This window comes from Balearica regulorum, chromosome 1 (assembly GCF_011004875.1).
Source record: "Balearica regulorum gibbericeps isolate bBalReg1 chromosome 1, bBalReg1.pri, whole genome shotgun sequence".
Classification (NCBI taxonomy): Eukaryota; Metazoa; Chordata; class Aves; order Gruiformes; family Gruidae; genus Balearica; species Balearica regulorum.
The window spans coordinates 17,855,483-17,877,674 of NC_046184.1; the positions used below are offsets into that span (position 1 = coordinate 17,855,483).

The 22,192-nt window shown below is 34.1% G+C and overlaps 1 protein-coding gene and 1 long non-coding RNA gene across 2 annotated transcripts in view; both read left to right on the plus strand.

Annotated features, from left to right (window-relative positions):
- The window catches only part of TBC1D22A (TBC1 domain family member 22A), a 180,386-nt gene that overhangs the window by 38,826 nt on the left and 119,368 nt on the right, over positions 1-22,192 (plus strand). The window contains exon 8 of the mRNA XM_075742366.1: positions 2,060-2,174. Coding sequence (XP_075598481.1) covers positions 2,060-2,174 — 115 coding nt within the window. The remainder of the gene's footprint in view (positions 1-2,059; positions 2,175-22,192) is intronic.
- On the plus strand, positions 4,824-8,030 carry LOC142599927 (uncharacterized). The gene is made up of 2 exons (XR_012833417.1): positions 4,824-6,743; positions 7,747-8,030. It is a non-coding gene; the product is annotated as an uncharacterized LOC142599927 (long non-coding RNA).

Sequence of the window (22,192 nt, forward strand, 5' to 3'; positions counted from 1 at the left end):
GCTGAAACTAGAAGTGGCAACTGACAGAAGGAGGAAGGATGGCAGTGAGCTAACTAATCTAGATAGATTTGCAGTTTTCCAGTAATAGTAAAAATATGACAAACAACTGTAATTTCTTAAAGGTATAATTATGGAAAATGTAAAAGCAAGCTGTAACTGGCAGAACTTAAGGTCTTTATACAGTTGTTGATAATCAATGAAACCCCACTGGCTATTGCTTTGATGGGCAGAGGTTGGTGTTTTTTCAGTTCAATATGCAGTGCATGTTAAAAAACATGAGGTGACAGGACTAGAACCAAGAATAATTTATAGCTAATGGATAAGAATCTTGACTAATGAAAACAAGAGGCTTTTATGGAGAACTTGCTAAAGGAATGCTTCCCTTTCTACCTAATCTTTGCACCAAAGCTGAAATCACACTGAGCAAAAATGGAGTATTAATTGTAGCTGTAATGGATCAGGCATGAGCTGCATTAAGGCTTGTCTTTCAGTGCCCACCAAAGCTTTTCATACTTATTGTTGTTAACAGTTTCCCTTGTTCTGTGGATTTTCAGTATGCCAAGGAAACATAAAACCTGGAGATTAAGGAAACTTGATTCTCAAAAGAAAGCCTGAGGAAGAAGAGTAGATGTTGTTATTTGGGACTTGTTTTCAAAGCAAAAGGTGCAAATGTGTTTCAGCTTCAGGTAGCTCATGTGGAAGCCTGAGATGGGACTCTCAAGCACCCAGATGCGAGTCATATATGCCTAGACTTTTCCTTACTTGACAATAACTGAAAGAGGGCTTTTAAACTGAAGAGTAAGATTTTATTTAAAATGTAATTAGAATAGTGGACTTATTAATCTAGCAAAAACTTGAAGTGAAATTGAATAGAAATGATAAAGACTTCATAAACTAAACTTCCTCTTCCTCTTGTGTTCTTTCAGGGCAGGCCTTTTACGGGCTTTCTTGAAGCTTGAGCATTCATTGACTTCTGGGGTTGTGGCAAACCACGTGATTTCCTTGGAATCCTTACAAAATCTCTCCTTTTTTATTAGCCTTGAGGCCTGATCTTAAGAGCAGTGTAGTCCTTCGGTTGGAGCTCTCCTTTCTCTGCTCCACTTACCTACCTCTGCATTCTGGCTTCTTGGGCAGCCCTTCCAGGGAAGGAGCAAACATTCTTTTGCTTCGGAAGATTATACCTGATTGAGTACCTGTAATTAGGGCAAAGCGCATTGCAGCTTTCACTTTGCTGCTTGTTTGCAGCATTTTAAAGACATGTAGCATGTTCAGAAGCAAATAATTGAGAGGAAATACAGCTTGTCACAGACCTAAATTGTGTCAGAGATAATTTCTGTGATTGCCCTGCTGTGTACTCTTCTTGTGCTGTCCTTCCCATGATCAGATATGTAGTGGCCTTAGGAACTTTTGCAGATTCTCAGCAAGGTGCAGTTTACAGAGTTGAGGGGGTGAGGTTATGTGATATGGCAGGCAGTTGCCTTATTTCTACACTTCCGGATTTTTTATTAACCAGTATACATGCTTCTGAAGTCTAAAACCCCATGCTGCAGTATTAGGCAAGCTTAACTATTACGAATCTTTTTATGGGCATGTAATAAAAAAAAATAAAAATCTAAGATATATGAAGTACTTCTTTCTGTTATTTAGGAATAAGTTGAATACAATATTGATAAAATACTTCTTTCATAGAGATGAAAAATCAAGGGAAGATGACTTAATATTTCTGTCTCTTGAGGAAAGAGGAATTTTATGTTATTGGAAAAGCTCCAGTGAATAAGTACCACTTTGTTGTAACTACTGTACCTGAATTATATAATAGGTTGATTTTAACATGTGCTAATACCTTGAAAACGCTTCCTTTTGAAGAACTGAGAAGCTTACTTAGCACTGGAAGTTAATTATGAATGCCAGTGTTCATTTATTATTGTGTATGCATGTTTTTATACTAGTAACTCTGTGATATAAAGTTTGTCCTTGTATAACTTTCAAGTGTCTTGTTTAAATAAAATGTGCTTATCACTCAATAAATTATCTGATAGTTTCTTTAACTGTTTTTCAGATCTTTGAACGAATTTTGTTTATCTGGGCAATACGTCATCCAGCCAGTGGATATGTCCAGGGCATAAATGATCTTGTTACTCCTTTTTTTGTAGTCTTCATTTGTGAATATATAGGTAAGATTTGTCTTAATACTGAATTATGAATTGGTACTGGTTTTGGAACAGCATCTTCATTTTAATCTGAATAATGATTTGGATTAGATAATCAAAGCATAATTGGATACATGAATTTTATCATAAATTTTTGTAATTGTAAATCTGTATAGTTCTCTTTAAATGTATACTGAGAAGCAATCAGACTTTGTGTAAGTAGTCAGTGAAGTTGAGGAATCTTTCAGGTTTTTATTCCAATCAAACTCCCCCCCCCCCCCCCCCCCCCCCCAAAAAAAAACAAACCCAAAAAACCCTCATCCAAACCAACCCCTCTGCAGAAAGTTGCAGACAGCATTCTTGTTTGTCAGATCTGAAAGGAGGAGAAAGCAGCACAATGTAGCATTTGCTTTCATCTTGATTTCTAGTTAAGAAGTGTTCACCACTCCTGATGCTTTTTTATTCATAGCTTGCTTTCTTTCTTTCTTTAATTCACATTTTTTATGAAAACTTTAAATTGTACCTATGAAATGAGCAATGTACATATGAAAAAAACCCAAACCCAAATCAGATGACAACAACAAAAAAAGCCCCACACCAAAACAAGAAAAAAACCTCCATGAAACACGGAAACCTTTTAAATGAGTGGAAGGGAAATTAAAGTAGGGGGAACCTATTAAACTGAATCTGTGGCTGAAAGAATGGCAGCAAGGAATTAGGATCTGAAAATTAAGGCAGCAATAATCAAATTCCTCTAGTTAAGAACTCTACTCTTCTGGGCCTCACAGTGCTTGTAACAGTAGTAGCATAAACAGCTGTATTTCTCTTGAGTTTGTGGCGTTATATATCAGTATACTTTTTGAAAACTGTTTAAATTGGCAAACTCTGATATTGCTTAAATGCTCATCTCTTAATAGAACATCGTTCATATCTTAAATTTATAGATTAATGTTTAAGTCTTTATAAACATTGAGTATGGCTAATTATTAATAATTCATTAATTTGGATATAACTATGGATATAAAAGGTAAGGTTAAATAGTAAAAATGACAATGTTGATCTGGCTTGAATTAAAACTGTTTTCCTTGTATTTCAATTTGTCATACACACATACAATGAAAATACACAATGCTTATATGTAAATTTGAGCAACACGGCTGTCTGGCTACTTCAGTGGATTCTTCCTACCATCTTTATGCAAGATACCCATTGGTGTCTTAATCCAGATAGATTAGATTTAATGAAGGACAGATTATCCTTGAGTAGATGATAGACTATCCCTTGACTTATTTGCATGGCAACACCTCTGTTGCTTTGTTTGTTTCTTGTTTCATAGGGGGACATTTCATTGCTAAGCAACTAATGAGAACTACTGCTGCTTTCTCCCTAATCATCTCTTAAGTAGGGTAGAGGTTTACTCCTGAGAGTACTTTCAGTTTCTGCCTTTTACTCCCTCATTTGACAGATAATGAAAATGTTCTTAATGATCTTAGAACAGTGGGGTCTCCAGTAGTCTTCAGGATTGTTAATTGCAATAGGAAGTTCAAATGAGATGTGATTAGAGCACTGATATTCCATGTTAAATAGACCGTTTAATTAATATGGTAAATAAGTTTGTCTTTACCACCAACTTACAGTTGGCGACCCAGGTGATTGTTAATGTATTTTGCCAGTTTGTCAGTATTTCCGTTTTGGAGAGTATAGCTATTCCAGTAGGTGTCCAGTGAAGAAAGACAAAACTCAAAAACTAACAACTGTAAAATATATTTTGCCACTGAAAATGTATGAAACTCAGAAAACTGTATTCTAAAATCTCATTTAAAAGCTAATATCTGTATAGTAAGAAAAATATTGAAATGGAGGTATAGTAGTGGTCCTGGCTAAGTGCTAACAGCAGTTATTTCCCCTAGTGACATATAAAAACTTTGTAAGATTTGTCTTTAAATGGCTTTTTGATTTGAGTCTTTCTAATATATTCAAGTTATACTGAGTGGTGCATTCATGTTAGAATGAATGAGTGTGCATTTTTCTTAAACTTTATGTCCCAATTTCAAGTTTATGAAGTATCTCAAAAATCCCGAGGTTTGTAATAAAATTATGGAAGGATTCAAAACTCAGACTATGAATTGTACTTTAATAATTTAGATAGAAATAAATGCAGAATTGCAAAAGTTTCCTAACAAAAATGTTTAAGCTATTAGTGTATTTAATATTTAGTCTATTGACACTCTGTATTCACAGATTCACAGGTTGGTAAGGGGTTGGAAGGGACCTCTAGAAATCATCTAGTCCAACTAGATCTAGATGATCTGCTAGAGCATGATGACCTAGAGCAGGTTGCACAGGGTTGCGTCCTGGCAGGTTTTGAGTATCTCCAGAGGAGGAGACTCCACAACCTTTCTGGGCAGCCTGTTCCAGTGCTCGGTCACCCTGAAAGTGAAGAAGTTTTTTCTTGTGTTGAGCTGGAACTTCCTGTGTTCCAGTTTGTGCCCGTTGCCCCTTGTCCTGTTGCTGGGCACCATTGAAAAAGTCTGGCCCCGTTGTCTAGACATCTACCCTTTAGCTATTTATAAGCATTAATAAATCAATCTTTTCTTCTCCAGGCTAAACCTTAGGTTTTGTTGGGTTTTTTTTTTTTTTTTACTCTAGACTTTATGATTTGTAGTTCTGATTTTAAGTGAATGTTAGGTTGTACCTTAAATTGCTCTATTTATTGCTTTTTTAACTATTGATTTTTGTATTTTTCTCAATACCTGAGAAACCTTTGTGTAGCAGTTCTGAGTCACTTGGATCCTGATTCATGCCATTGAAAGTGATAAAGCCTTTTCTTTTAGATTCTTTCCATAATTAAAAAAGAGCTCCTAAAGGATTATTAAAGATTAATAATAAATTATTGACAATGCCATTGATAGTAAATCTGTTATGATTAGATCATCTGATAGTATATCCTGATAACTTTTACACAGAGTTGCAGTTTTGTCAAATATTTTGGTGGGAGGAAAGGCATGTTTATTTTAGCTTTATGCAACTGAGAGTGCCTTAATCCTTAATCTTGCATAACAAGTGTGTTTTAATCTAGTGATGGGAATCTTTCTGCCCTACTGAAGACATCCAAAAAACATTTGGAAAAGTGTTGTTAAAGAACTTTTGAAGATACAAATGATATGTATGGAAGTGATAATTTCCTTGCCTAGTAACATTTTTTTCATTCCAATCTGAATGCCAAAAAAAAAAAAATTTTCTGGGTCTTTGTATAAGGACCAAAATAATAGATATTTTGATGTTTAGTACAGGTTGAGGTATCTAATTTTAGCACATAGGTTCACATGTTTGGAATAGGTTGAGTAACAATGTAGGAATTGAATACGTTAAATGTTGAGAGCATTCTTCCAGCCTTGCCAGCAGTGTAAGTATGATGAAAGTGTAATTTGGTAATGTCTCATTAGTTCCCCACTCTGCAATAAAAGCAGAATACTCTAACATTTACAGTGAAATAAAACTTGGTTGTCAAACCAAGCCAGGAGATGCATAACTGCAATTGAAGAAAATTTCAGAGGGGGTAGGTACTGGCCCCTGCTGGAATACAGTAGATTCAGATTAGGATTTCTGGTCTGAGTTAGGAGAAGGAGGAATTGAAACCTTAGGTTTCTCATACCAGGTGATTGTGTATGTCAATCTCGACATTACACCCCCCCACCCCCCCGAAAAATGCCACAGATCTGTGAGTTTATTCTGCCATAATATAACCGCTTCTTTGGAATTTCAAACACCAGTGGTACGGGAAACCTATTTTGTGCTTATTTCTAAGCTCCTACGTGATGTAACAGTGTTACATGTTGTCAGAACAAATGCTAATTACTGTCAGGACAGTTTTCCTGGAAGTTCTGTGTCTTTGTAGCATATTAGTGTCAAAATGAATCTCATCCATGTGGATGCAATGCCAGAGGTGTTTTTGTTATGAGATAAGATATACCATGTGACTGCTCACTGTTGGGTGACTTAATGTGAACAAGGGCATTTTGCACTAGATTGCAAGTCCTGTTTCAAGTTGCCACACATGTTGCTCTCTTTGTACACCTTCCTGTTGCTCCCAGTCCCTGTTGTTCTACGTTGTTTCCGAGTGCTAAGTTGTGCTGCGCAGTTGCTTGTGTCTTGCTGATGGAGTCAGCTATACTTCACTACATCTGCATTTAGGTAATTGTCTGGGCCTTGTGTGTATACCTGGAACCACAGACAGGACCTGGATTTATTCACCATCCAGAGAGATGAATGTTCTAGCGAATTACCATCATAATAAGGATGCATGTCAGCCCACTGCTAAGTGGAATGGCTGTGTGAAATCACTTTGAGATCCCTAGCAATGTTGAATCAAGAGAAAATTGGGAGTTAGTAGGAAGTCAAGTGCAGAAAATGAACGTTACCATAGCACTTTTATGTTGGATAAAGAATGTCAAGAAAAATGAGCTGCTGATGACTGGAATGGCGTTTGAGATATTGTCTGCAATCTTCTTGCAATAGAGGAGCTTGAGACAATTTGAGGATGCTTACAAGAACTCATGAACTGAAAGCTTTGGAAAGAGAGGTCTTACACTTGTAAGTATTTTTCTTATGATCTTAAATCCTTTTGTAGAAGGCATTAAATGCAACTTCTTTTGCCTAGTGTTTCTTAAATTGATACTGCCATAACTTTATGGAATAATTAACCCAGGCCCAAATCCTAATGGGATTGGGATGGGATTTAGTCCCAGACCACTGTTACTGTGAGAATATAAAAGTTCTCTGATCCTGGAAAAGCCATCATCTACCTATAGCTCCCTTTTTTTTTTTTTTTTCCATTCCCTCTCATGTCACAGGAAGCGTTCCTGTCCTTAAAGTGATATTTCATACTGGTTATTGCCTCCTTTCCTTCCTTTTCAGCATATCTGTTGTGACTAATTAAAGTTAAAATTATTAATTTTGGTTTTTTCCATATTTGAGTGCTGTATCTAAAATTATTGTTTTCGTAGTATAATTGGAGTAATATTTCAGGGCATTGTATCATGGCTGTATCTGAGGTGATTCCTCAGTGTTTGTTTATAAAATACAAAAAAAAATCAATTTAGTAGAGATTTTTTTTTTCAGGAAAGAGAATTTTAATTTTTATGCAATAAGTCAACCTGTTTAGAATGTACATAAAACTGAATTTCTGAATGATGAGGCAATAAGCCGGAGAGCAAAGAGTATTAACCCACCGATTCTAGAGAGTTGCTAGAAGATTTTTCTCATACTTACAGGGTTAGAAGGTAAAATTTTATTTAGCATGCGTTATTTCCTTTATAAGACCAAGCTGAAACCTTGATTGCTGCAGTATGTAAATTATCTGAGATAATTAATCCCGTTATCTGAACACCTAGACCTTTCTTATTCAGTTCCACCCATTCACTAGTCCTTGGACAATTATGAATAGACCTCATGCATTGGGCTTTTGAGGAGATAAAGTGGAAAAGATGTAATGTATTTATAGTTATTCTACTTAGGAATGACAAATTGTTTTGATAAAATGGAAGTTGAACAAGGAGCTATAACTGGATTAACTGGATGCTTCTTCCTCTCCCAGGCCCTTCAAGTGGTTAGAAACTGATAGAATCATCCTTACTGTCTTCTGGTTTACCGGGAAAGAAATACTGGAAAACCTCCTAGGAGAGAATGCTCAGGAATATGAGGGATTTCTTCAGTTTGAGAGATGGAAAAAATGTTAATTGCAATTGTCATATGCTCTTGAACTTTTTTGATAATTTTGGCATTACACTTTGTAACAAATTTCTACTGTTTTAATGCTTTTCTTTGTTTAAATAAATACATGGTTTTGAACAATACCATATTAAAATGTTTTTATCTACACATTTGTTTGAAATGATTTGTGAAACTTTTACAAATTAAATTTGCATAAATGCACTGACATGAAGCATAACTGACACTTTAACATTTTCTTGCAAGTTGTAGAAGTATTAAAAAATATTTCCTCATTTTTTAAAGCCATTGTAGAACTTGCTTGAAAAACTATTCAAAATAATTTAAATCTCTCTTCTGTCATATGAAAATTCAATGTCACAAGTTCTATTTGATCACATTAACTTTTCTCTCCTTAATGCAAATCACCAGTAATGTAGTTTCCACATACAAAGGTATATTTCAGTACTGCTTCTTAATAATTTCCATTACTTTTTATTGTAATACTCAGGGCAATCAGTGAAGTTGACTGAACTTCTCACATTATCTGAAATATTCTTTGATAATTGAATGGAATATTGTTATCTGTGTGATTTGGGTGAGCAAGGAATGAAGAAGCTTACATAACTCAAAAGAGTTATTTGAAAATACTGAAAACCCAATTCCATCTTCTACATAAGTCCAGAAAATATCATATGCATTCCTCTGTAAAAGATCTCCACCATACACGAGCCACTTGGTGATCTGAAACTTTCTACTTACCTGTCAATTCTTTGAAACACTCCTTGCTTTCACATATTATGAAACTCTTAGTATATGCACACATATGTGACTGTAACATGACACAGACATTGTTCAGCATTATCTTAGCTTGTTTTGAGATAACCGCTGTTCGTTGTTTCAATCTCTAGGATCATGTTCCCCACCTCTCACCCTGTTGATGCGCCAGTCTGTTGTCCAGTGAAAGTATTTTGAAAGTTATGCAGAGTAGCTGAAGAGAGAGAGAACTGTGATGAGTAAGATAAACAGCATTTGAATTTGGTTTTACACGTTGATGATTCCTGCTTTGCACCATGGAAAAGGTGAAGAAGGTCCACAAATAAGCGGAGACCTGTGTTGTGCCCATCCACAGCCCTGAGGACTGGTGGCAGCACAGATTTTGACTGCAGTGGGAATGCAGCTAGAAAAGATATGCCCTGAGAGTCCTAACGGGGTGTTTCCTAACTCATTATTAAATAGACTTTGTAGAGCTAAATTGTGTTTTATCCTGTTTGTTTGTTATGATTTGGCTTGTTATACTTTATTTAGGAGCTTCCTGAGACCCTTTTATAGCTCTCATTTCCTCCTTACTACTTCTGTTTTATACCACACGTCAGATTCCTCAGTTGGAATTCAACCATTCTTTTGTGCAGAAATTACTAATTGCCCTATTTTTAAGCCACTGCAATTTTTAGATTCTGATGTTTATAGTCCTGTTATAATTGACCTTTGTGAAGAAGCAGTGTATTCTGAGAGCTTGTAATCACTTTAAAGTACATGCATATCCTTCTAAAGTACATGCATATCCTTCTGTAATTCAGAAGGTTGTCTTTTTTTTTAATTATTCATTTAAATATTTTTGAGTTGTTGTCTTGAAAAAAACCCCAAAATTCCTCTAGGTAAATTACATTGCATCAAGGGAAATAAAAAATATAGACCTAAATTTTAGTGCTTTAAAAAAACCTTAGCACTTTTGAAGCAGTTGGCTAAACTATATTTTTAAATTCTTCATTTGTTTTTGTGTATGTCTCAAGAAAAATGAATCATTCACAATGTCTGAGCAATTTTTTTATTAGTATATAATACAGTTTTTCAGACCGAATTGGGCAAATAATTCTTACTATTTTACATCCCTCTATTCTTTATTCAAGGAGGAGAGTTCATGTGAAAAGAACTAGAAGTGAATAGTTTGAATTGTTTGTTAGCTAGCAGTGCTTGCCATAATATGCTGCTGTGACTAGGGTTGGTTAATAACGCGGTGTATTTGGAGGCATTGCAAACAACCGTGAGGAAAATGTGGATAGTGTTAAGAGGACATATCATTCTTAGTTGATGAAGGGCTAGGGAAGGAGAGGCAAATGTGTCTTGCAGGACTTGTGGAATGGAGAGAATTGATTAATAGGGGGCCAATGAGCTAAATTGCCTTTAATATTTTGATCTTTTTGTTGATGTGTTTGGGTATTTTAGTTATTTACCTGGACAAATTCATCTTTATCTTTCAGCATTACTTGTTGGAATATTAGTTGCAGTTTGATCCTGTAGTGAGCACTTTGTTCTGGCTTAGAGTTATGTAACTATTTCAATTAAAGACTATTTTTTCATGTAGTTATAATAGTAAAACCCCTAACGAATGTAGTTGTGCTTTACCAGATATGTACTTTGTGTGTGGCTTGCTAGTGATCTTTAGTGAGTTTATTCCCTACTGTTTTTCTGTAGTTGCTTAACTTACTGGAAGTCAGTGGTGGCATTGAGTATCAAATATACAAGTGAATCTGTCTGCATAAGCTCTCTCTTAGTCTGCTTTGGTCAAAATGAGGTGATTTACTTATTTAATTAGTGTGATTTTAGCTAATTGTACCAACCCAATTAGTGCTACTGGCATTTCTTGGAGTATAGTAACCTTGAGAAGGTATTAATAATGAGCAGCTGAGCACACATCTACAAGTAACAATTTGGTATAGTTCGGTGTTAGTATATTGTTACATATATTTTACTCTTTAATATCTTTTATTCCCAGTAAGGGCTTGGAACTGTGTGAACTAGACTTTTATGTGCTGTAGAATTCATCCTCTTCCAGATCCCATTTGCTGTTTCAAGAGGTCCATGTACTCTGCCTGTTCTAGCTTCATTTCACTGCTCTTTACACTTAATGGTGGACCTGCATATTTGAGTATTTCCAAATCTGGTTTAGTTGGACAGGAAGGGTTTTCTTGCCATGTGCTTAGATCACACAGCTAAATCAGGGCTTGCCGCTGTCAACTTTTTCTCTTTTCCAACCCCAAACGTGAATTCCTGTCTTTTCTCTTTGGTCAGCATTGGCTTTTCTCTGGCACAGTGAATCAGTTCGGTTAAACTGGCAGGAAACTAGCTCTATAATAAAATGAATAATTTAACTTTCTTCTCTCATCTTGAGGATCAGAGACGAACATCAGTGCTGATGTGGGGATAGGAGCATGTTAGGGAAGAAAGGAGAAGCAAGATCTCTCTTTAATGCCAGGTAGCTCTTAGACTGCTTTAGCTGTATCATTAAACTGCATGCTCATGATAAGTCTTCGTGAATTCCACTTATTTTTTGCTTAGTGAGTTAGGGAGCACTCCTAAAAGCATCCCAACAGACAGATGTAGGGTGTGGCAACCTGCTTTTCTAGTATTTTTACTTCCTAGTACAGTCTTGAATGACCATGATTTATTATAATAGACAATACTGTTTTACAAAATCACTCCTCCTCTGTGTTTGAATTTTGATTTCACACTCTTCAATATACTGTCAGATTTCAAAGCTACTTATCTGAAATGTTCATCTGAAATGTTCATCTGAAATGTTCATCTGAAATGTTCATCTGAAATGTTCATCTGAAATGTTGGATGCATGGTTGCATCCAGTAGACTTCTTGGAGAAAGATTTGAGACTGACTGAACAGGTTTTTATCAATAATTGTGATAACCACGCACTGTGAATGTAAGTTTTCTAGTTATCAGTTTCAACTTCAAGCTAATGAAAAAAAAAACCTGATAAACATTTTGTCCCCCTGAAAGTTCCCTGAAGTTTAGACATTGCCACCATTCTTTGCTTATCGTGTGTAGAATTGTTTTTAATGTTACTTCTGTAACATTTTAATGTTTTCTAGAATTTCAATTATTTTTTTAAGTAGTTCCATAGATCTTTATAACCAAAGCGCTTGAAGTCATACCATACTGATGGGATGGAGAAAATAACTCTAGTCATCTTCATGACCTCTATTGAAACAAATCAAGTTCTTGAAAATCCATTCGGTTAACCATACAAATTGCAAAATCCACGTTCTTATTCTCAAGAACTGGCACATATTGCAAGTTTGAATGAAGTGTGAGCTGTGATAAAATACCTTCTTTAGTTTGATTACAGATGTGTAGTAGTAATGGTGCTGGATGTTTTACTCAAAAGAGTGTGTTAGTTGAGGCAGTAGGGTGTACCCTCAGTTTCACTATCTGTCAGGGAAAAAATAACATATTTTAACTAAAACTGTTTTGTAGATACTTTTGAAAAAGGTTCCAATCTATTTGAAGTGGAATAAGCCTAATTAAAGTTAAATTTCTCTGGCTGCGGTTAACAATTGCTGTCAGAAGTGAGAGAGAGACATTAAGATTATCCTAGTAAGTATATCCAACTGCTTAATTGCCTGTTATTTTTAGTTCTCTATCTGAGAGAAAATTAGTATTTTGACTAATGGTATTAATTGCTCGTTGTGTCTTAAGAATTTCTGTTTAAAAACAAAAACAAAAAACCCCCAACAAACCCAAAGCCTGAAATTTACAGGTATATTACCCTTTCAGACTTTTTTAAGCTTTTAAATTGTCTTCGAAGAAAGGGCAATCCACATAACTAAAGCAGAGATTCTTGAATGTTAATATTGAATGGAAAAAACCCCCAGTATGTAAAGTATATATGAAAGATACCTTTGGGGGGGAAAAAAAAAGTGCCATTAACAGGGAGTCCGTTGTCACGTGGATGTAAAACTTATATGTACAATTTTGTATGTTACTAGTTACCAGGGGTGTCAGAATTCAGGTCATGAAACCAAAACACTGAGTGGGTTTTAAGTCATAAAATACACAGAATGAAAAAACCCAAAGCTCATGACCTGTTGAAAAATAAAGTAGTAATCAGTTTTATTTTGAAATGAACTTCTCTGTTGCATTTATTCTTTCAAACTCCAGTTATCAATCCAAATTCAAGTTTGGATGATAAAGGAGAAAGAAAAGCTATCACAGTTGTATTCTTATACTGGAGTTTTTTGAAGTTTCTCTAACTGTCACTGTTTGCATCTAATTTGAAACAGTTTGCTTTCTGTTTTCAAAAAGTAGATTTTACTAGATCTTAATAGGATTGTTGCATTACTGTATAACATTACTGTTTACAGTCTTGTTATTCATGGTGGTTTTTTTGATTATTCAAACAATTTTCAGATAATGCTCCCTCTGAGTTTTATAGTTCTGAACTGTTATATATTCAACATACTTTTGAGGGGGAATTATCAAAATATAATTAAAGATGACAGTTTGGTTTAAAATTTTTCTCATGAGCTTCTATTTGATAAATCAGAGAAGTGCGTATTTGTTTAAGTTGTTTTCCTTTTTACTTTGGAAAGTATTTTCTTTACTCCTTTGTCCTTATACTAATTGCAAAATGTCCTAGAACAAACTGAAATATTTGTCTAAGAACAGTTCTTCAATATAATTTCTCTGATTTGTTTGTCTGATGCAATTTGATCCAATTTTTATAAATAAAGATGTGTAAAAGGAAAGATCCATTCACCTGTTTTAAAAGCTGTTCCTAACTTCTATTGTTCTGAATCAAATTAAGTATGGTAATAAGAGGAATAGAAAAGTTAGACAAAATGGAAAGTGGTGGGTTTGTACTAAGATTACATTAGAGATCACTCAGGTATTTCAAATTAAAAAGGTAAATGATTTCTTATTAAATACTTCACAGGAAAACTCTGTTATATTAAAAAGTAACTTTCCCTTTCTTTGGGAGAGGAGAGGGGGAAAATTTGTTTTTTTTTAAAAAAGAAAAAACCACCACAACCAAACACCCAAAATTCCCTTTTTTCTTTCTTTCTTTTTTTTTTTTTAAATGTCAGCATTATCTTTGTAGGACTTTGAATAAAAGCAAAGGACTTTTATGTACTTCAGAAGAAAATATCCAAGTCGTTCAGACTTGTCATGTGAGAAAATGCTCTTCCCTTTCTCAGAGTGGCATCTGCATACTAAGTCAGTGTGCCGAGTCCCAAAGTTGTCACTCTAACCCACCTAAATAAGTATTTCAAAGCAGTGATCTAATTATCATACTGCACTATTTTCATTGAAAGTGTAATAAGCAACAGTTTCTGTATTTTTGATCTGTTTCACTGACATGCTTTTAAAAAAAGTGACTAAAGGGATTAAGAAAGATTGGCTACGGAGAACAGCTGTAAGACTAACTATTGAAGAAGCAAACACCTGCTATCGCAAGGATTAAAATAAGTGTCAGACAGAGGTTTTATCAGATTTAACGATTTCTGATGACTGGTAACAGTTACTTCCAGGTACCTCTATTTGAATTCATTGTTTTTATCTTAAAGATGCTACTGTATATGACTGGCTTTCTTGTTAAATAGAGAATTAAATGAAATGTTTTGATCTTTTTCTTTCTTGGCATAAGATAGTAAATGAAAAAGTGGCAATTGCAATTTCATACAAATTTTTTGAATCACATCTGTAGGCATAAGATTACCTTCATCTTCCTACTCTAATATAGTATCTTGTTCTTGTACAAAAATTTCTTTTTGCTGTTAGGGGTAAAATAACTGGAGTATATTTCTTTAAACTTACATCTTCCTGCTACCTGTTCTTCTGTTCTCCACATTATTGTTCGTGGAGGCATCTGCAGGTGGGATTGAGGTTTTGGGTTGGGTTTTTTTTTTTAAATTTATTTTTTTAAATCTTTGTCTACATGCTTCTGTAGCATATGAAAGAAGATTATGTTGAGAATACTGATCAGTATATTAGAATGTATTGACCAGCCTCCATTTATTATTTGTAATAAAGCTGTGGTTTGAAGACTTTTTCGAAAAGCAGAATCAAAATGTGAAAAATGGTAAGGAATTTATAAGCCCAGGAAGTTAAATCTCCTTTTAGATGACTATCATGGTTTTACATTTCAGAGGAACAGGCAGATAGGGACTTGAAAGCTACTAATAAAAATTTCTTCAATCATATCGGTGCTAGGAAGCCTATCAAAGAGTCAGAAAGTCTGAGAGGTGCCTGAAGAAAACGTGTGAAATGTCAAAACATAGCAGGGGAGCTGTGTGGATTCTTTGCTTAGATGTTTCCTGTAAAGAACCTTTCCAGACCTGGTCTTATGGACATAATGAGAGGAATTTTTTTCAATTTTTCTGTAAGAGATATATAGAACAAATCTTTAATTTAATAAGAGATTTCTAAGGTCAAATGGGATGAATCAAAGGTTTTTAACAAAATGAAATTAATGTTTCTGTAATATGGTAATATCTCTTTACAGACCATGAAAGCAGCTTTTGTGTCTCTAAACTTGTCTCGTGTTCTTCTCTGTACTACTTCAGTTGATATGACAAGATACATGTTCATCCTACAAAGTCTGCTTTTTTTCTGACTGTGCTTTTTTTCCTGGCTATATGGTTTCAGCTCATGGAGAGATTCACCCAGTTTGAGTTACTCAGCATGCTACCTTCTGTGTTTTACTAGAAGAACTCTTCAACACCTTCAAGTTTCATTAATTTGATTTTATATTGTGAATAAATGCATGAATTATAAAAATGCTGAGGTAGCGTATTTATACTAGTTTGTCTTCTATTTCTGCTGACTGGTGAGCAGAATTGCTTCTTAGACTACAGGTTGTCTCTGCTGTCTCTGTTCTTCCTGAAAACTTATTCCACATTTTGCTACTACCAAGCATTTCCATTCTCTCCAAGAAAGTCTGGCAGGTCATAACAATTGTTCCATTGGCTATGTGATTTTTATTTTTATTTTTTCTTTCAAAGAAATGTTTACTGGGAGGTTGCCCAGAGAGGCTGCGGATGCCCTCTCCCTGGAAGTGTTCAAGGCCAGGTTGAATGGGGCTTTGGGCAATGTGGTCTAGTGGAGGGTGTCCCTGCCCGCAGCAGGGGGGTTGGAACTAGATGATCTTTGAGGTCCCTTCCAACCCAAACCATTCTATGATTCTCTACTGTTCTTCATATGGAGATCCACAATCTTGCTTGTGCTTCAATTGAAGTGTCTCGGGTAGGTTAGAGGCTCAATATCAATTTTCTTCTGACAGTTATGTATTTAACTATATATTAAATATTTACATTTTCATAAGAAAAAACAAGCTCAAAACTTTTGTCATTAGTAATCAGAATAAATAAGACAGAGCTTGTCTTTTCTATTGATTGTAAGTGTTTGAGGTTTTTGGCTAACTCATATCTATTTGTTAAAATCACAGTCTTTTTGTATTATTCGAGTATTTACTTCTAGCTCTTCTGGTTTTTGTTTTTATTTTTTCTTGGTTGTTTTTTTCCTTCTCTGAGGTATGCTGAGGTGTACTTGGGGAAAAAGGATTTTTATTTTTCGATGCATATAAAAAAAAGATTCTTTTAACTTATTTTAGCACGTAGGATGATGTGTTTAAGTGTTTAAATATGATTACTGATCTGGATTTTAATTATCTGTTTTTAAAGTTTGTTTTGCATCTGTATGTGTATTTAGAAATTTAGAAATGCATCTGTCTAAAGGTGTGTTATTTCATGATGCTTAATGCACATTCCCAGAATTTTTAAAATTAAATGAATTTGATAATACAAATGTTACATTAAAAAAATAGTATGTTTCTATTAAGTTTGAAATACCTTTTGTGGTTTATATTGTCTCATTTTTGAAAGCAATTAAGAAACTAATAGAGTTGCACTGTGAGGAAGTCATGAGAGGTTAGTGAAAGTATTTCATTTGAAACTACAAACTGGAAATGTTGAGGCATGGGAATAAATGGAAAACAAGATCTTGAATAATGGTAGAAGCAGTAAAATGAAATTGAAGAGAAACTAAAAGATTTCTGCAGGTATAAAAATGAAAGAATTGTGAAGAGGGAGAAAATTAATTACAATTAAGGTAACTATGGGAGAGACATGTATTCCAAGGGAGCTGCATATTTTAGTTGTGACTTATGCATTCGTTTTACTCTCCCCCATGGTTTCCATACAGTTATAATTAACGTTCATCTTTCTGTAGTGAAGCAGCACAGAGGTGGTTACACTTTCAGATCTAAATCTTCTCAAGCGTGCTTTCCAACAGACTGGGAAATTACTTTAACGGCTTTTGGCATCCAAATATCACAACTTTGTGTGTTTATTATGAAGTAATGCACAGGAAGAAAAGCTAAAAGAGAAAGAATTACTTAAGCAATGATAATATGCTGTACAACTGTCAGGAGCGTAACATTCAGATACTGTTGTATAGATCAGTAGCATCTCCATCTAAGGGAAGGTTTTCGAATTAGTTGGATCAGTGCTTTAAACATAGCTGTAAACAACTTTTTTTGTCTTGTTTCCAGTAAGATATATGGTTAGTTATAGATTTCAAACCAATTTAAATACAGTTGTCAGAAGTTTGTGTGCTGAAACTTTTTAATTTGAATAGGCTTTGCTTGTAGTTTAATTGCAAACCTTTTTTAATCATAGCAATCATAAAGTAATTGGGCTTTTTCATCAGTACAGGGATTTTTTTGCTTGTTTCTAATTTGAGTAATCTGAAATTTTTAATTTCTACTTAAAGCTGTGGAAAACAAATTATAAAGCAGAAGTGAAAAATTAAGTACTTAAGCACAATAACAACAACAAAAAAACCCACCAAGGTTTTCTTTTGCAAAACAATTTTTTCTATATGTTTTAATTTCCTTATTTCATAGAAACAGAAAATATTTAAGCTTTTATAGTATGTTAGTTTTAATAAAACATGCTTTTTAAAAAAAGAATTATGAATTGTCATCAAAGACATTTCTGAACTGATTTGCATGTTCTATCTTTAGTTAATTATGAGATAAAAGTTAACTTTGTTACAGTCCAACTGCAATTTAAAGACACTACCTTTCTTACAGTAATATAGGGGAAGAAAAATAAAGAAACCATACTCCTATTTTTGAGTAGATGGAACAGGTTTTTTTCCTAGAATTTGTACCTTGTGATATGATTATTTCTTTACTTTAATGATAAATACCTATACAATATGTAAAATAAGATTGAATCTCATGAAAAAAGCAAGCCTTGTGGTTCTTTTTTCCATAGATGCCGTTTCATTGGGAAACTGTAAATCGTAGCAGATTAAGATAGTTACAGAATCCACTCAGAAATAAAGCAATATAAGAAGTAGTGTTGCCTGTGCAGCCCAAGTTCATTCTCCTCAAATATGCTTTTAATTCAGTATATACAATTTGTGCAAATTTGTGCAAATAATGGATGGCATTTATGTTCTATTATAAATAAGGCAAGAAGTCTGTAAGGTCCATTTCATTCTTATTAGCTGTGAATGACATGGGAGATTACAAAATAAGGAAGCGTGTCATTTTGAATAAGAAATTTGACCAATATTGTGTACTTTGGATTTGCAGCAAACTGCCACAATCATAGGCTTGTGCGTACAATGTCACTGAAGAACAGTTATTTGCCCTGGCATTCATTCTTCTCTGAGAATGTATTTTGTTGTTCAGTTCAATGACAATAAGAAGTTAAAAAATTCTTCATGAGTGGGTGAATTTATGCTTATATATTGTCATATGTAAATGGTTGCTGAGCTTACTTGACAGTGGCAATTTTTTCAGTCTTTCATCACTGAAAAAAAATTAAGCTTCTGAATTTTTAAAAGGTTTTTATATTTACATACAATTTCTTGGGTAATTTTTATTACTTCTATATTTATCCAAGTTAAAGTTGAACCTTACTCTGGTTATCTAGGTACTGTATTAGACATATTACTGTTTATGGGATTGTTTGAATGAGCTTTCTTTGCCCATCTTTTAATATTAAGTAATTACGTTCAATTTTTTTTTAATAGTTTCGGGTAAGTTGTATTAATTTTCAGTACTTTTAAAATTCACCCTTGCATACGCAGATACACAGAATTTTTTAATCTTTTAAATACATTTTGGCCTTTAATGAAGCTGATTTTTTTCCCTCCCTGTCCAGTAAGTAATTCCTTTTAAAATCTACATTAATTTATAGATTCTTTTCGAAGGCTCTTCCATTTTAAAAAAATGTAGTACTAGAGTGGCTATCCCTAAAATAGGCCTGTAATCAATCCCATACCTCAACACAAGTAAGGCATGTGCTCCTGAGTCTTCCCTTAGACTTGTTTTACCATGCTATGGTTTATCTCATTCTTGCTGTTTTGTGCACTGCAGGTTTGTTTATATGTGCGTACATAGGGTCGATGTTTTAAAAAAATTAAAAGTTAAGCGCAAACTAGGTAATTAGAAAATGTGGTCTAGGAGACATATTCACCCTTTAATCTTTCATTTCCTATTCTCCAAGCACTTTTTTGATTTCTCAGGAAACTCTCTTATCAGGCATTCTAAGAAAATGCTCATCAGCATCCTGTGCTCATCATGCATAGTGGATGCTAATTACTAGTCCTGTAATTTGGTATCCCATGCTTCACTTCTCCCTGGCAGTCTGTTTTGGTTGACAGCAGCAAACACATTGAAGTGAGTACTCTGAGAAGAATTTGTGCTGAACGTTGTGTTGTTCATTGTTGCTAAGATACATTTTTAAGAAGAGCTGTCATCTTACAAGCTTTGAAGACTCCTGTTTCACAATAATGTCATACTCAAGGATGTGGCTTGTACCTTTTTTTTTCCTACGTAAACTGTATTTACTTGCCAGATTTCTCACCTGTGTAAGAGGTTGCCAGTCTTGTATTTGGCATTATACAAGGTCTGTGGGTCAAAGACTTGGTGGTGCCACCTGGTTTATTTAGTTCCCTTTTGTACCTTGTTTTGATGGTAGAGTTATTGAAGTAATAAAGATATTTTTCATCTTTCTTGTATCTGAATTCTTGAGCAGTAATCTCGGTCTGCAACCTATGAGGAACCGATGTCACTTGTTTAATTTGCAACATGAGAACTTCCTTGTTTGTCAAATAAAATTATCATTCTTAAAAACAGGCTTATTTCTGTGTAGATATGTGTAGTGGTTTATGACTAGGAATTAAGGACAAGCTCTGGACTACTTCGTGTAGGAACAAAAAATTTGCCATTAAAATCTAGTCTAGAAAAAGCCTTAGTAGAAAAATCTTCCTGGCAAGCATGTAAGTCCACTAAAAGAAGTCTCTCAATGATTTACTGATTACTGTTATGCAGAACCTGGAATGAGAGAATAAGTATATGAAGTATTTACTCTTTTGCGATAGAACAAATTGAGAGTACTTGCAGGGTCATACATTAATTTTGATGAGTATAAAACTTAGGTCAAAGTAACCAAGCTTTCGGTGTTTTTGGAGATGGCCATTTACCTTGTTCTCCAGGTTAAAGGAGGCTATAACATTCCACATGTGCAGTAAAATTATTTAGAGGTTTAATATTAATAAAGTAAAATGAGTAATGTTTAAAACACCATTCTTATACTGATGTATAAAGGTATTTATCTTGCTTCCTATTGCATCTTAAGGAAATTGTGGCAGATCAACTGAAAACAAGTGTAAGATTATCAGCAGTGTTAAAACAGTCAGGTCAACAATACATGGTGTGTGTGAGAACATGACTGGTAATAGGGGAGTATTTGAAATGCGATAAGGTCATGTGTACCTAAGCCTGGACTGATGAGATGATTGAGTTCTTTTTATTTTTTTAATTTTACCTTTGTGATTGCAGTATCACAAAGGAAGGGAAGTTTTTACTTTGGTGATTAATCCTTAACAGCTCAAAAGCTATTTCTATCAGATAAATATGTAATTAGGATTTTTTTCAAAGAGATTGATGTGGTTATGTACATACTTAATTAGGTAATTGTTACTGACAGAATTTACATTTAAATGGTCTGTTATATCCTGATCTCCTTAGAAAAACATTGCACTAGAGCAGCAGTGACTGCATAGCTGTTTCATAAAGCTTTTTGAAAACTGAAAGTGGAATATGTAAGATCTTCTAGATGAGGAAATATTACTGTGCACCTCTGCATGCAATCATATGTGTGTAGTTTTGTAGGTTGCATGCTTAGCTGGTAACTTTTAGGTTAGGTCTGTCTGAAGATACATCATCTGAAGTGTATTACAAAAAAGTAAACTTTATACAGACCTGTGCATGTAGAGTCAGAATGATTTCCTTGTACCTCTGCAAGAGCTATATGATTTGGACTTGAAGTACATGGTAATACTTTTTATATGTTAGATGAGAAATACATTTACACAATTCAGTGCTACAAATAGAACAATTTTAAGATGTTCAGAGAATTAACTTTTCTAATGTTTATACCTATTATTTTATATATTGGGTGTATGTAAAGAAAAATCATGATTTATTGATGATCTTAGTGTTACTCAATGAAAATAAAAGTAAAGCTATCTAAAACCAGAATCTGCAATTCTGTTTTCAAGCACAAGTCTTGAATTGAAATAATCTCATGTACTTTTGAGATGGTTATTTTTGCCGCTTCTATTGTTTGCCCTGAAATGCCTTATGCTCTTTCTTTTCTAAACATCTCTAGTGTGTTTATTTCTTCATACAAATAAAGAGAAGAAAAAAAAAAAAGAGGGAGTAACATGCAACTTGATTGCTTTTTCCCTTAAAACTGTGTGGGGAAAAAAAAGCACTTTGCACAATGTGCCTACACAAATAATTGAATAAATGTTAAATATGTAAACTGTTATTTTGCATATTATTCTGCCAATCAAATGTTCTTTAATTGGAGCTTGTCATGAACATGGATGGCCTTTTTTTTTTCAGCTTTAGTGTGGGAAAGGGTCATTCAAATATTCAGATTCAGATTTGAACTTCCTCAAAAAAGTGGAGCAAGTTAAGGTGAATTGATGCAGCAGAAACCATTGCACATCACTGAGCTCTTGCTTGTTTGGTGGCTTTTGTGATGCTGTGCCTTCTTTATTAGATTTACTGTCTGGATGGCTTCTACAGTGTAGCTCCTTGTTCAGCAGGCACCACATTTAAATCAAAAAGTACCAGTTAATCAAACATATACAAAATATATACTTCTTGGCTGATCTAATGAAAAATGTATTTTAGTATATCTTTTATTAGATTTACTCTTTGCAATATTTGGTTGCAGAGTTTTAAGCTAAAGTTTGAGACAGTTGTTTCACATAAGGTAAATACTGTTAGTATTAATTGAAATACAATTGAGTTGTCTTACACATTTAATTAGATTTTTTTTTTTTAATTTCAAACTTTATTCTGTGACATTAGAAGAGATGACTTAGTGATGCATGAGAAGCACAATGAGAATGAAAAGTGGACTGGAAGTAGCTTATATATTTTAAAAACATGTACAAGATCCTGAGCATTTATTTTATGTTTGAGGCTTATGAAAATGCTAGAT